This window comes from Hippopotamus amphibius, chromosome 1 (assembly GCF_030028045.1).
Source record: "Hippopotamus amphibius kiboko isolate mHipAmp2 chromosome 1, mHipAmp2.hap2, whole genome shotgun sequence".
Taxonomy (NCBI): domain Eukaryota; kingdom Metazoa; phylum Chordata; class Mammalia; order Artiodactyla; family Hippopotamidae; genus Hippopotamus; species Hippopotamus amphibius.
Window position 1 is genome coordinate 7,309,520 of NC_080186.1, and position 14,655 is coordinate 7,324,174.

The 14,655-nt window shown below is 40.1% G+C and overlaps 2 protein-coding genes across 4 annotated transcripts in view; one reads left to right on the forward strand and one right to left on the reverse strand.

Annotated features, from left to right (window-relative positions):
• On the reverse strand, positions 1-9,768 carry LZIC (leucine zipper and CTNNBIP1 domain containing). The gene is made up of 8 exons (XM_057695920.1): positions 9,628-9,768; positions 9,054-9,217; positions 5,229-5,337; positions 4,036-4,171; positions 3,608-3,706; positions 2,052-2,147; positions 1,801-1,882; positions 1-1,334 (listed from the first exon to the last, which is right to left on the reverse strand). The coding sequence occupies exons 3-8, from the start codon at positions 5,327-5,329 to the stop codon at positions 1,276-1,278; spliced, it is 573 nt and encodes a 190-aa protein (XP_057551903.1). The 5' UTR covers positions 5,330-5,337; positions 9,054-9,217; positions 9,628-9,768; the 3' UTR covers positions 1-1,275.
• NMNAT1 (nicotinamide nucleotide adenylyltransferase 1) overlaps positions 9,676-14,655 on the forward strand; it is a 24,116-nt gene continuing 19,136 nt past the window's right edge. Inside the window, exons 1-2 of one of the 3 annotated variants that reach the window (XM_057695818.1) lie at positions 9,676-9,809; positions 10,627-10,754. The gene's annotated coding sequence lies outside the window, so the exon portion shown is untranslated. Of the gene's footprint in view, positions 9,810-9,860; positions 10,214-10,626; positions 10,755-14,655 lie in introns of those variants that run through there. The other 2 variants (XM_057695796.1, XM_057695807.1) reach the window with 2 other exon arrangements.

Consider the following 14,655-nt stretch of genomic DNA (forward strand, 5'->3'; position numbering starts at 1 on the left):
TCTTAATTTATCACAATTTAATGAGTTTTTGACCATCATAAACCAATATATAAAAAATTACCTATTAAAAGTTCCAAATAAGGCATTAATGTAGCTGAGGTCCCCTAATTTGTGCAGTTGGCAGAGCACCTAGTAGAGCTTACAGTACACAAGAAGCTTTGAAAATGTTTTTAATTTGTATAAAGTACAAAGAAAAAGAATATTGAGAAAAACGTGTAAGAATATAAAGTGGCCAGAGCCTAGAAAATAAGGTGCCGTACATGCATATGGAGAAATCTACATATTTGAGCATGCAGAGGGATGTAAACACTCAGGAGAGAAACCAGCTTCTCCTCAACTTATTTTGTGTTTCTCCAAAAACTGAAGAGTAAATAGTAGTTTACAATCACCACTCTCTGGGTTTCAGCAAAGAGGTCACACACATGCAGGGCCTCCAGCTGCCACTTCCAATTGCTTCCCTGGTTGAAACAACGCAGGAGGTTAAGTTACTTCAGGAGGCTCTCAACAGGGCTCCCATTGTTCCAAGCTCAAAACTCAGAGACACAATGGGCACCATTCATACTGAGCGCTTACGGGCTGGGGAATGGTCCCTCAGCAACAACTTTTTGTTGGGACATTGAATTTTCATAAACACGGACTTGCACAAATATGTGTTAATTATTTTTTAAAAGCAGCACAAAATAAAGAAATAAAACTCAATGGACACTAAACTGACAGGACACCCCAGTCTTATTCCCAGCTCTGTCTCTAATGTGACTTTAAGCAAGTCACTCGCCCTTTCTGAGCCTCACCTTCCTTGTTTGTAAAATGAAAATGATTTCTAAGATCACTTAGAACTCTAAAATTCTACAAATACATATGAGGTCTGTTGATGTTGCTACATTATTTACTCCAACAAGTGGGGATAAATTATGAGCAGAAAAGAATCGTCAGTTCACATCTTTTCATTTACTATCAGCACTAAAAAACAAGGAGGCTTAATAAAAACAGGCAGAGACGCTGTTTTGTTTTCTCTTAAACAGACAAACTATAATGAATAAGGTCTAGTGAGTCCCTCCACCCCAACAAGTTCAGGATCACTGAAGCGGGAATCCCTACACAAAGCACAGTGATGAAGGGCATAAACAAAAACCGTAAGTATGTTTTTCTGTCACCTTTTCTTAGGTTATTAATACATTTCATGAATCTCTTGACTTCTTTGCCATGACTCAAAATCCCCAGAAGAAAAATGCCATTTACTAGAATGTGATCAATGTCCCAAGCTTTCACACCACGTCATTTTTTTGTTTTTTCAACCTCAAAACTTGCCAAAGCAAGAACTTTGTCTCCAGAGCCTAAGGAGAAAGACACACAATAAAAACATCATTTCAAATGCATTTATAGTTCCAAGTAAAGAGAGAAAAATCTATCACATAGATATTAAAATAGAAAATAAAATAAGCTTCTATTATCAGTGTATTACCCCTAAACCTTCCCACTGCCATCCCAATTTCCTTCCCCTGCACAAACAACTCAGCTACATAGGGTGATTTTTGGTTACAAACACTTAATTTAATTCAGGTTTGAAACAGAATATGTGAAATTTTAGTTTACTTTTATATTTACATTTAGCTGACAAATATTTTTAAAACATTAGACTATATTAATTTGATTATTTTTAGTTAAAAATATTGGGAAATAAACCCATTAAAAAGGGGTTTATAAAGAAAACAATTCTGGTTTCACCTCTAAACACCCATGCCGTCTGTCAATCTGGAGCAGTAATTCCTGTCCAGCTTTCAGAAATACGAGGGTACTCACCAAGGTCTGTAGAGACTTTCTCAAACTGGCTGAGTATAGCACCTGCATTTGCTGACAAGAAGGCCTCATCATCTGCAGTCAGCTAAACAAACAAAACAAAGCCCAAAGGACTGAGTTCCAATGTCAACAAAGTGGTTCTAGGAACCACTGTTAAGAATGTCTTAGGACCACAAACTAGATCACAGATCAAGAAGTTCTATACCAAATACTTCCCACTTTTTCTTTATACCTAGTGAACTAAATACAAGTACCTTCTCTCCAAGTTTCCTGAGAGCTGTTAGTATCTCCACTTTCTGTTGAGTATACAGGTCTCTTTCCAGCTTTCCTACCATGAGATCTCTATCCATCTGTAATAGATGAGTGCAAAGCATACAGTATTTAAATTAAAAACATTCTTTGCATGCAATCAAGCTTTTCAGATCTACTTCTTTAAGAAAAGGCCCTCTACTGATTAATATCATAAAGAACTATAGAAACAATTCAAGGTAAACATGATAGAAATGTTATTACACAGTTCTAATAAATCTTGACACTAATCATAACCATTGTCTTAGTTATAAACTCTACTGAGGAATTAGTAGGTCAATAGCTTCCTTTAAAGAGAAGCTATCCTCTAAGAACTCTATTTCATTAAACTGAAGTGTGGTCTAAAGGCCTGAATGAGATAACTGGTAACAGATCTCCTGGAACTTTGATTAAATATCACCTCTACTACGAGAAACACTGACAGCATGTACTGAGCCTTAGTACTATTCTATGTGCTTTACGTATGTTACTCCATTTAAACCTCATAACAACCATAAGAGGTAGGGACTATCATTATTGCCTTTTTACAAATGGGGAAACAGGCACAAAAAGAGGTTGAAGAAAATAACTCCCTCAATATCACATATATCCACAGTAGAACAGGGGTACAAATTCAGCCAGTTTGACCCAAGTCCATGCTCCTAACCACTATGCTATTAAATTACCAGTGGTTGCAAATAACTTATTAATGTCTTAATTATATCGACGTCTATAAACAGACTTCTTCAAGTATCAGGTTTACAAAGGTGTCTGAAATTCTTACACGGGAAAGGCTACACACGTAGAGCGCACTGCTGCTAATGAATGCTAGATGGGACTTCAATGCAGAGCTCCAGAGGTAAATAGTGGAACGCTTAACATGGAGCCCTAGCAGAAGTGGTCAGGAGCAGTGTGGCTGCCACATGCTGCTTCAGCCACACATCCGTTATCAACAACAACTGCTCAAAGGACTAATTCTGTCCGAAAACTAGTTGTGGGTTGTGGCTCTAACATCAACTGACAAGTGTTTTAAAACAGACTATTTTTAGAGCAGTTTTAGGTTCACAGTAAATTGAGCAAAAGGTATAGAGATTCCCCATACAGCCCTTGCCCCCACTCATGCATACTCTCCCCATTACAAACATCCCCCACCAGATGGTACATTTGTTCCCGCTGAGGAACCTACACTGACACAACATAATCACCCAAAGTCCATACTTTACATCAGGGTTCACTCTTTTTTTTTTTCTTTTAAATTAATTAATTAATTTATTTGGCTGCGCTGGGTCTTAGTTGTGGCATGAGGGATCTAGTTCCCTGATCAGGGATCAAACCCGGGCCCCCTGCATTGGGAGCTTGGAGTCTTCACCACTGGACCGCCAGGGAAGTCCCTAGGGCTCACTCTTGGGGTTTGACATTTTCAACTGACCAATTTTTAAACCTCATAATAACATAATGAGCAAATTCTTGGGCTGAGGAAAGAAATACACACAGAGATTGGATCAATGTAAAGAAACTTTACCTCTGCTAACCTTGTCCGAAGCTGACCTGGTTGTTTCTTCGCAAACAATCTGATGACCTCTGGGGTTTTAAAGGCCTGGCTGATAGCTGCCTGGATAGCCTAGAAATACAAGAAGGTGAAAACTAACCAAAATAGTCCAAAAAATCAGATAGTACAATATTTGATTGATGGGTCTTCAATTCTTAATAGGACTTCTTTGCTCATCACTGTTACAACTTTAGTTTCCATTTGCTATTTCTATACATGTCACTGGAGTCAAATACATAACTAGATGAAGATCTGGAAGCAAATGATGTTTTATCCATAAGTAGACATTCCCCTAGAAGTTAAACCCCAGCAATGGTACATTTTCTATCTTAAATATACTTACCGGAAAAAGAAACAACAAAAACCAAACTGTGTCACCAATGTAAGTAAATTATGCTTACCAATTGCATTCCACTTAGTTCATCGACCAAAGTCATATTTCCAGACATAATTTTCTTCAGTGAATCATTAAATTCACTTAGTTGCTCCAGAGTTTCCTTTTTGGTTTCTTCATATTCATCTCCATCAAGTTCCTCTCTAAAGTACCATGAACATAATATAGAAAAACACAGAGTTCCAAGAGAAAAAAACAATCTTAGTATTTACACACTATAACCTCAGACACATATATACACAAAAAATATCCTTGGGGGAAAAGGCTGAAAGGAAATATCAAAATACTAATGATGGATGTGTTCAGATATTAGTGTGGGTGTTTTCCTGCAACTGTGACAATTAACTTTTTAATTTTTATAACCAAAATGAGGCATACTTAACAAACAAACCACATAATAACTTCCTTTTAAGCAGTCTCTGCATCAATGGTATAACCTCGGGCAAGATACTTAACTAGCCAAGTTTCCGTTTTTTTTATCTATTGTATAAGCTGCAGATTATGATAGTACCTCCCTTATATGTTATGAGCATTAAATGAAATATGGAAAGTCCTTGGCATATAACAGGTACTTAATAAATAGCTGTCATTATTACCATCATCATTAATGGTAGGTAAAATTTTATGCACCTTGAAATACAACAGCAATGCAGTACTTGCCATCTGAGTACTCCAAACAAGCCATTTATTAAACATTTGCTACAAAAACAGCTTCCATTTATTGAGTGCCTGCTTTGGGCCAAGCGTTGTGTTGCTCTCTTCATCTGTAATATTTACAACAATCTTTCACGGTTGTTAAAAAGGCAATGAGCAGTCTTAGTCCTTTGAGCAGTTTAGGCTGAAAACACACACCAGAAATTCAAGTAGTACCTTCTCAGCTTGATACCAGGCAGGGCTACTTTAAATACTAAAGACAAGGTGCATGTTATTATTTCCATTTCACACTCCAGGAAATGGAAACTTAAGGTGGTTAAATATTTTGCCCAAGTTTACACTCACTTTGTAATCAATCTAAAGACTTTCATATCCCAGCCTTTTTAACTCCAAAGCCAGTACTGAGTTTATTTCTCCAGCAGACAAAGCACTGTGAAGAACACTACAGGGGAAACCAAAATCACATGTGGACCTGCACACATGGAGCTTATAATCCAGCTGCAGAAAAAAGCCATTTCACAGCATAGCAGCACACAATTATATTACCTGCATTCCTCTAGGTCTTGTAATTGCTGCATTAGTCTATCCAACTGTTCTTCTAAATTCTGCTTTAATTTGCTTGTCTCTGTCTTTCCTCTGGAAGCCATTTTACTCTCTAAGTAGAACAATAAAGCAATTTAAAGTAGGCTATACTCAAAAAAATTTTAAAAAGAAAAAAAAAAAAGGAGGGTGGGGGGACCCTCCCCTGGCAGTCCAGCGGTTAAGACTCTGCACTTCCACCGCATGGGACACTTGTTCAATCCCTGGTTGGGGAACTAAGATTCTGCATGCTGCATGGCACAGCCAAAAGAAAAACAAAAGTAGGCTATACTCTTTCTGAGCTACAGGTGTGGGGAAGATAGCTATGCAAAGAAAATCTCCATTTTTTTTTTTTTGGCTGTGTCGGGTCTTCATTGCTGCGCTCGGGCTTTCTCTAGTTGCAGCGAGCAGGGGCCACTCTTCCGTGCAGCGCGCGGGCTTCTCATTGCTGTAGCTTCTCTTGCCGCAGAACACAGGCTCTAAGCACACGGGCTTCAGTAGTTGTGGCTCGGAGGCTCCAGAGTGTAGGCGCAGCAGTTGTGATGCATGGGCTTAGTTGCTCCACAGCATGTGGGGTCTTCCAGGACCTGGGATTGAACCTGTGTCCCCTGCATTGGCAGGTGAACTCCCAACCACTGTGCCAGCAGGGAAGTCCCCAGAAAATCTCAATTTAGATATAAAAGTTTAAACTCATTTAGTAGTAACATCCCACAAAAATGCCTGACAGTCTTCTTAACTGAATTGACAAATTTAGAAGTTTTAACTATTAGTCTATCTTACTTTAAACAAATTTGATAGATAAAAATATAGATTTATAAAGAAACAGATCAGGCATGACTTTGTTTTACAAGATTCATTTTAACATTCTTTTTCATTCTTAATAAGTATACTCTAGGACTCAGAATACTCCTAGTATTATCTTGTCAGCCTTTATGTGCATTTACCTAATGACGTGTGGGCATAAACAACTTCTGATATGAATTTCTTCTTTGGGAATATGCCCATTGTTCTACTGGATTATCTTTCTCTTATTGATTTATATAACACGATATACAGTCTTTGTAATTATGTTGTAAATATTACCTTTTGTGTCCTGACTTTAAATTTTATTTATGGTATTGTTATGGTAAATTATTATTTTTAATGGCCAAACCTATCTTCTGCTCTATGTCTTCTTAGTTTTGTGTCCCATGAAAGTAAGCCTTAACCATCTCAAGATTTTTTTATAATATATTGTTTTGTTTTTGTTTTTTGGCAGCATCACAGGGCTTACGGGATCTTAGTTCCCTGACCAGGGATTGAACCCAGGCCCATGGGAATGAAAGTGCCAAATCCTAACCACTGGACCGACAGGGAATTCAAAAATATACTATTTTGTATTCTAAGACTTTGACAGATTTTTTTTTTTTACATTGAAGTCCTTAAGCCCATGCAACTTTTTTTGTTAATGCTGTGAAGTAGGGATCTAACTTTTATTCACTTTCAAATGGATAGCCAACTGCCCCAAAACTGTTTACTAGTCAGTATTTATTTACACTACATTTAATTGAGACTCAAGAGAAACAGATTCAAGTCTGTTTCATTGATAATATTCTGGTCCGAAGGCATTACTTTGCTATTTTAATTATTACAGCCTTAGAGCTGGTGTACACTGATGACTGATAAGGAGTTGCCTCTATTATTGTGGGTTTTCCCCCTAAATTCTTGACTATTCTTGTTCATTTTCTCATCTAGATAAATTTAAGATTCAGTTTGACAAATTCCCCAAAACATTCAGTTGAAATTTTGACAAGGGTTACATTAAAATTAATATGGAGAAAATTTGCATCCTTGAAATTTGAATCTTCTAATCAAGCAATATATCTCTCCACTTATCTAGGCTTTCTTTTATGATCTTTAGTTTAAAAAAAAAGCACTGTTTTATTCACAAAGGCTTTGAACATTGGCTCTTCTTAGATATTTCGTATTTTTTGTTAATATCAGAAATAGGGTTTTTGTTATTACAATTTCTGATTATTGCTAGTGTAGAGAAAAGCTACTGATCTGGTGTGTTGACACTGTATGCACTTACCTTAACATTTATAGCATTTAAATTTTTCCATTTATAAAAATTAAACTTATATTCCTTTTCGGAAACACATTTAATATTAGGTACAACCATCCATCAAAATCTAAACCCTAGGGTAACCTATGAAAGCACTTAAAATTTTCCAGGACTTTCCCGGTGGCACAGTGGTTAAGAATCTGCCTGCCAATGCAGGGGATACAGGTTCGAGCCCTGGTCTGGGAAGATCCCACATGCTGTGAAGCAACTAAGCCCATTCGCCACAACTACTGAGCCTACATTCTAGAGCCCACAAGCCACAACTACTGAAGCCCACGCGCCTAGAGCCTGTGCTCCGCAACGAGAGAAGCCACCGCAATCAGAAGCCAGTGCATCACAACAAAGAGTAGCCCCTGCTCACCACAACCAGAGAAAGCCCGTGTGCAGCAATGAAGACCCAATGCAGCCAAAAATTTTAAAAATAATAATTTCCTACACATAATCATTACCACATGATTTGACATGTGAACTTTAATGAAGGGGATTCCTTACATTATTTTCAAAATAGAATGTAATCGGTGAGAATCTATTCTTACTACTGAATTTTTTTTTTTACTGTATCTTTTAAAATTGGCTTAAATCATCTGCAATCATTAATACATAAACATAAATGAACATTATAGCCAGAAGTGTAATTTATTATGGCTATATTTCATGTATAATAGGTTCATGTATAATAGATTAGCCAGAAGTGTAATTTACCATAGCTATGATTCATGTATAATTTTCCCTGGAAATACACATTTAAATTTTATTTTAGGGGCTTCCTAGGTGGTGCAGTGGTTAAGAATCCGCCTGCCAATGCAGAGGTCACGGGTTCGATCCCAGCTCCAGGAAGATCCCACATGCCACGGAGCAACTAAGCCCGTGTGCCAAAAAAAAAAAAATTTTATTTTAAATCTGTTGAATTTTCTAGTATAAGTTAAGGAAAACCCCAAATAAAACATGTCTTTCAGGCTTAATTTCCTACAGTCTAACCACACTGGACTACTTGCTCTTTCAAAACATGCCATGCACTTTCATCCTTCTCTTTTGAGCCTGCATTTTTTTCTACCTACCAAGGCCAAGTCATCCATTCTTCAAGGTCAAGTTTCACCTTCTCCATAATGCTCACCTTGGTTCCCTCCCAATCACTAGATTGTGAGTTATTTGAGAGTAGGGATTTTACACTTTCTTTATACACCAGCATCTAGCACAATGCTGGGCAAATAGAAGGTACTGGGTAAATAACTGGTAAATGAATAATAAGAACTAATTGCTTTTTCCATTGCATTCTACATCTTAGTCTCTATTTAACACTATGTCTGCCTTGAATTATATGTGATTTCATTACAGCTTGTTGTTTATTTGTCTGTCTTCCTCTCCAGACTGCAAACTCAGAGCAGCAAATTACTCTGATTCCTTTCTTAGCCTCTTCAGCACTTAATACGGACCAGATATTAAATAACTGGATGAACTGTATAAAGGCACAGCATATTTTAAGAAGATAAAGCTATTCTGAATGAATTTCAGGGAAGATGGAGATACTTTAAAAACAGCCTTGCACTTCATTATTTGAGATTTATCCCAGAACGATTAACTCGCGGGCACCACCTAGCATTCAATAAAGGTGGTGCACTTTTTACCGAAACTACAAAATTACTCTCAAAAACTGTAATCTGGAGTGGAAGGTACTCATTCATGCTCACCTGTCTCTTAGTCCTCTGAACTCTGCTCAGTGCTGACCGGTCTCAAACTGCATTAACCTCCAATTCTTGAAGTTCCAAGTGTCTTAAACTTGAGGAAAGCGAAACTGTTCATCAGGACTACAAGAGGTTCGAAGTTCAAACCAACCACCTGAGGGTGGAGCCGGCTGGGAAAAGGGAAACCATTAACAAGTGGTTCTATTTACAATATATAAACGTGGCCCAAAGCAGCCCCGATAACTGCCACTTTAGGCAGCCTGCAACTGAAACACACCCTCTCTTTCTAGGACGACATCATAGGGGAGGGAGGGGGTTGCGGAGGGGGGGGGGGGGAAACCCGTTTTCTCTTTCGACTGTGCCTCTGGAGTCAGTCTGAGTTTTTTTCTAGTAAGGCCGAGGGTGTTACTAAGGAAAACCCCGCACCCGGATCTGCCTTGAGAGACGCTGTCATACCCAGAAGCACAGAAAAGGTAAAGATGGAGCGCACGCGTTTTCCCGGCTGGAAGTGAGCACAGTCTGGACCTTCACCATCCGGACGCAGTCAGGGAGCAGCTCCGGTCACAGCCCCAAATCCTACCTCACACCGGGGAACTCGAAGCTCCCGCATTTGGGTCCTGCGGCGGCCGGCTCGACTAGGCCTGGCCGCCACCAGAGGTCGCCGGCAATCCTCCGTCCCAGAACCGCTTCCCGCTCTTGCCAGACCAGAAACCGAACCACCTCCTCAGGCCCTCGGGGTCCCTTCTCTGCCTCCACCCGCCAGTAAGTCCCAGAGTTGGGAGCAAGGGGCCCCGCCTACCTGAGGGGCCCGGCTGGGCGGACGCGTGCAGGAGGAGCACTTCCGTCAGAGGCACGCACTTCCGGCCTCCTGGAGCCAATGAGGGCGCGGCCTCGGGTGTTACCCTCAGTGGCGTCCGGGCTGCGGAGCGTCTCTCGGAGGTCTCGGGCCGCTCGGCCCTGAGGACGTGGTAAGTCCCCACCCGGGGCCTCTGAAAAATCCGTCTCTAGTGGAGTCAGCTCAGGACGTCTTGGGGTCTTTGAGGGTCAAATACAACTGTCCCTGAAGCTAGGTCACATTCAAGTTTGGGACAAAGAGTCTTGCTCCTTCATTCTTTCTATTTTTCTGCGTGGAACCAAAAACCTCGGTAAATTTGCCTTTGGAACAGGTGAGTTCACCCTGGGGAAAAAAAAAATCCTTTTCTAGAGGCTTCCTGGGGTTGGCGGGGGGCACTTCTCTTTTTCCCAAATCTATGAAAGACTAGATCCACGTTCCAGGAAGCGGTATGACACTCCTTTTGAGAAGGAGATTGCTAGCTGTCGGCAACACTAAAAATTACTCAAAAATTAGGTGGAAACCGTTTTCAGCTGGTCCCAGCCCATCTCCTTGAAGTCATTAGTCCACAAGACGACATCAGGGTTTACGGCGAAATTGTTTCTCAGAGGTTGTTTTTAAAGTTAATTCTCTTCCAGCCGCCCAGGACAACTTCCAAGATTACCGTAGAACTCAACCAGAATGAATTATTTGTCCGATCATAGGATTTCTTAAATTTCTTGCTTATCACCATAAATTGTGTTTCAGAGTTACAATGTGTACGTGAAGCCGCTGTTCGAAGTCCAACTTAGAGAAGACTAAGTTGACACAGTTGGAATGGTTCCAATAGCCTACCTTGCAGAACGCTTCAGAGTCACAGAATTTCCTTTGTAAAAGTAAGTGGCCGTTATAGTAATATGATTAGCTCTAATTTTTGATATGTGAATATGTGTGGAAGTGTCAACGTTTTTGTGTCGTGTCAAACTCTCAGCGACAAATAGGGTCAGCGCCACACAAAACAAAACTGGAAAATATACTTCTTTCATCATTTGAAGAACTTGCTGAATAAACGTTTTTCTCACTGTGTCCATCTCGGAATTTTGGTGATGATAATAAGGTGTTCTGTTTAGGTATTTGTGTTGCTTTTTTGGTGTGTGCAGTCTTAGGAGCGGTGGAGGAAAGGCCTCACTGTACATGCCTTGTATTTGCCAGCTTTTTCTCGGTAACAATCTGATTCAGTGGTTCTATGCTGAGAGTATTCTTACACACCTTTGAGTTCTTGTTTAGAGCTAATGCATAGTGGAAAAGTATTCCTAATGCATAGGCAAGAGAAACTGGTTTGGGTCCCAGTTCTGAAGCAAAAACAGAATCCAAGCCTGGCAGGGGAATAGGAAGGGAAGAGAAGAAACTGGGAAAAGAGGAATGCATGTTAGGGAGGTAGTCACAGGAGAGAGCACTGGGGAAAATAACTTCAGAACTGGGAGTCATAACTGGAAAACCAGATAAATACTACTTGGCAGCTGGGAGAGTTTAGGACACTTCAACTTGGACTTGGGATGGGAGTCCAGAGAGCACTAGTTGCTCCAACCAGGTAGCGAAAATGCAGGGGCAGATGAAACTTGAGTGGCTAACAAGACATACCATGAGCCAAAGGCTCTCTGAATGTGTGGACCTCTTTTAAATGTTTACCAGTAGATAATGTACCTTTGTAAATCTTGTGTAATGGTCCTAGAGTCAGGGTTGTCATACAAGCTGTGAGATCTTGAGCAAGTTAATCAACTGCTTTCAGCTTCAGTTTCCTCATGTGTTAAAAAAGAGAGATAATAACAGTACCTACTTCATTGGAGTGTTGTAAGGATCACACGGGTGCTTAGTATATTGCTTGGCACACAGGAGGAACTCAATGAGTGTTCCTATTATAGTTATCCCCATAGTTATAGTTACATGAGCATACTTGGGTAATTTGTTTATGGGAAAGAAGCCCATCCAAAGAGAATGGGTGAATGTATTGCCATTCAGTGAAAAGCCCAGGAGAAAAAATGAGGATTCTATATCAGGAACCCTGAAGCTCTCTGTCCTTCTGCTGTCAATTTCCCAGGCCCAGGCAAGCACTGATCTGTCTTCTGTCATTATAGATTAAAATCTCTTTTATAGAATTTCATATAACTGGAATCATACAGTGTGTGTTTTTTTGTATCTGGCTTCTTTCGCTCAAAATAATGTCTTTGAGATTCATCCATGTTATTTGTATCAGTAGTTTCTTCCTTTCTGTTGCTCAATAGTATTCCATTATATGAGTATAATAATAATAAACTTCATTCATTCATTCATCTCTTGGTTAACATTTGAATTGTTTCCAGTTTGGGGCTGTTACGTATAAAGCCAAACCATACAATTCTTTCTGTGGACATATGTTTTCATTTCTACGCATTTTTAAGCTATCCTCTTAATTGGTACCTAAAATCCTTTCTTTATGGCCTCGTTAAGGACCTTTCTTCATCAATTATTTGCTTTCTTGCAGGTTCTGTGGCTTCCCTCAACCTACCAACATTCTAATTCTATTCTTCAAAAAAAAAAAATCAACAACCTTCTTTGAACCATGATATCCCATTGAAGGTAGTCTTTAGTGTCTCTGGGTTTCACTGCCAAGTTCTAGTCTCTATTTCTGTCTACCTACTCAATCTCACTACTTGGGTGTCCTGTGTGTACCTCAGGTTCAGCACCTTTAAAACCATAGTGTGTCTCTATATGCCTTCCCTCCATACCTCCCAACCTGTGTGTGCTTCCCCTAATACTGTCTTTGTTGACCATCTGTTCAGTCACTTAAGTCAGAAATCTCCTCCCTTCACCTCCTTCCCACCTCCATTCAGTCAGCTGATCTACTTGTAAACCCTTGACACCACCCTTCCTGTTATTATCCTTTATTATCTCTCACCTGGACCAGTGGAGCTTTACAAACTTCAAGATGCATACAGATCACCTGGGGGTCTTGTTAAGATGCAAATTCTTATTCAGTAGACCTGGGGTAGGGCCTGTGGGTCTGTATTTCTAACCTGCTCCCAGGTGATGCCCACACTGCTGTTCCATTCTGTCACTCTCTTTCTCTTGGTAATGTCATCCAGCCTTACGATTTTAAATACCATCGATATGCGGATGACCCCAAATCTGGTAAATCTCTGGTCCTCTCCCCTGAACTTGGCTGTGTTCTTAGCTGCCTACTTAACACCACTGTTTGTATATCTAATAGACATCCCAAAGTTAACTACTTTATAAACTGAACTACTGTTCTTCTCCCCTAAACCTATTCCTTGGGCCATCTTTCTCTTCTCAATTTAAGGTAACTCTAGTCATTTTGTTTTGTTTATTTGCTGCATTGGGTCTTTGTTGCTGTGCCCAGGCTTCCTCTAGTAGCGGAGAGCGGGGGCTACTCTTTGTTGCGGTGCAAGGGCTCCTCATTTCAGTGGCTTCTCTTGTTGTAGAGCATTGGCTCTAGTAGTTGCAGCACAGGGGCTCTAGAGCACAGGCTCAGTAGTTGTGGCGCACGGGCTTAGTTGCTCTGTGGCATGTGGGATCTTTCAGGCCAGGGATCGAACCCGTGTCCCCCGCATTGGCAGGTGGATTCTTAACCACTGAGCCATCAGGGAATGTCTACTCTAGTCTTTTAGTTGCTTAAGCCAAAAACTTTTGGATTCATGTTTGACTCCTCTTTCTCTCGCAGCACACATTCCATCCACCAGCAGATCACATTGGCTCTACCTTCATAATATATCTAGAATCGAATGACTTCTCACCACTTGCGCAGCTACCATCCTGGTTCAAGTCAGCATCAACTCTCACCTGGGTTACTGGAGTAGCTTCCTCTCTGGTCTCCTTGCTTCCACCCTATTTCACCCTACATTCTGTTGTCAGCTTCAGCAGCCAGAGAGAACGTTTGAAAATATGTTAGGTCATGTCATTCATCTGCCCAGAAAGCCTGCAGTGGCTCCCTTTTACCACCAGTGATGTCTACTACTCCTCCTTCCCTCTGTTAACTCGGACTCAGCCCTTCTGATCTCTCAGGAGATCCTGGAACAGGCATGCTTCTGCCTCAGGACTTTTGCATTGTGTCCTTTGCTTAGAACATTTTTGCTTCATATGTCTGCCTGGCTTACTCCTTTGTCTCCTTTAATCCTTTGCTCAAGTGTCACATGGTGAGCCCTTTCCTAACCACCCTATTTAGAATTCCAACACTCCTTATCCTCTTGCCTTCTTTTGTTTTACTCATAGCCCCATTATTTAATACGCCTTTATATGCATGCATTTTGATTTTTATCTCCCAACACTAGAATGGAAGCTCCACATGGATAGGGAATTTCGATAGTTTTGTGTGCTGCTTTATTCCCACATCTTCAGCTAGTATTGATAATTGCTCCAGAAATATTGGCTGAACCCTGATGAACAAATGACAGTTATTTCTAAAGTGCACTGATACATTACTCCCTAATTAAACCCTCTAAAACACCCCCATCCCCTACAGGATAAAATTCAAACTCTGAGGGTGGGGACACCCTAAAACAGGCTTCAAATAGTTCCATATTAACGTAAAAGAAATTATAGTAAAGTAGAAAAAGGAAGAGAATTCTTGGTGGAATTTTTTGACCTTTCCCCAGTGAACTGTTTAACTATGACATATGTCGAATTAGGAATTCCATTTTTACATATCTTTGTTTTTAATATAAGTAGAAAATATATATTGAAGACTAATGGTATACTGAATATAGTCAAGCTTTCAGGTTAGATGAGCATTTAGAAATTCAA

Bases quoted from the DNA above. Each gene is read 5' to 3' on its own strand.
- LZIC (XM_057695920.1), bottom strand. From the start codon at position 5,329: ATGGCTTCCAGAGGAAAGACAGAGACAAGCAAATTAAAGCAGAATTTA. The intron at 4,172-5,228 runs GTAATATAATTG...ATGGTACTTTAG, and splicing joins CAAGACCTAGAGGAATGCAG to AGAGGAACTTGATGGAGATG. The intron at 1,335-1,800 runs GTGAGTACCCTC...CTTTCTCCTTAG, and splicing joins GAAAGTCTCTACAGACCTTG to GCTCTGGAGACAAAGTTCTT.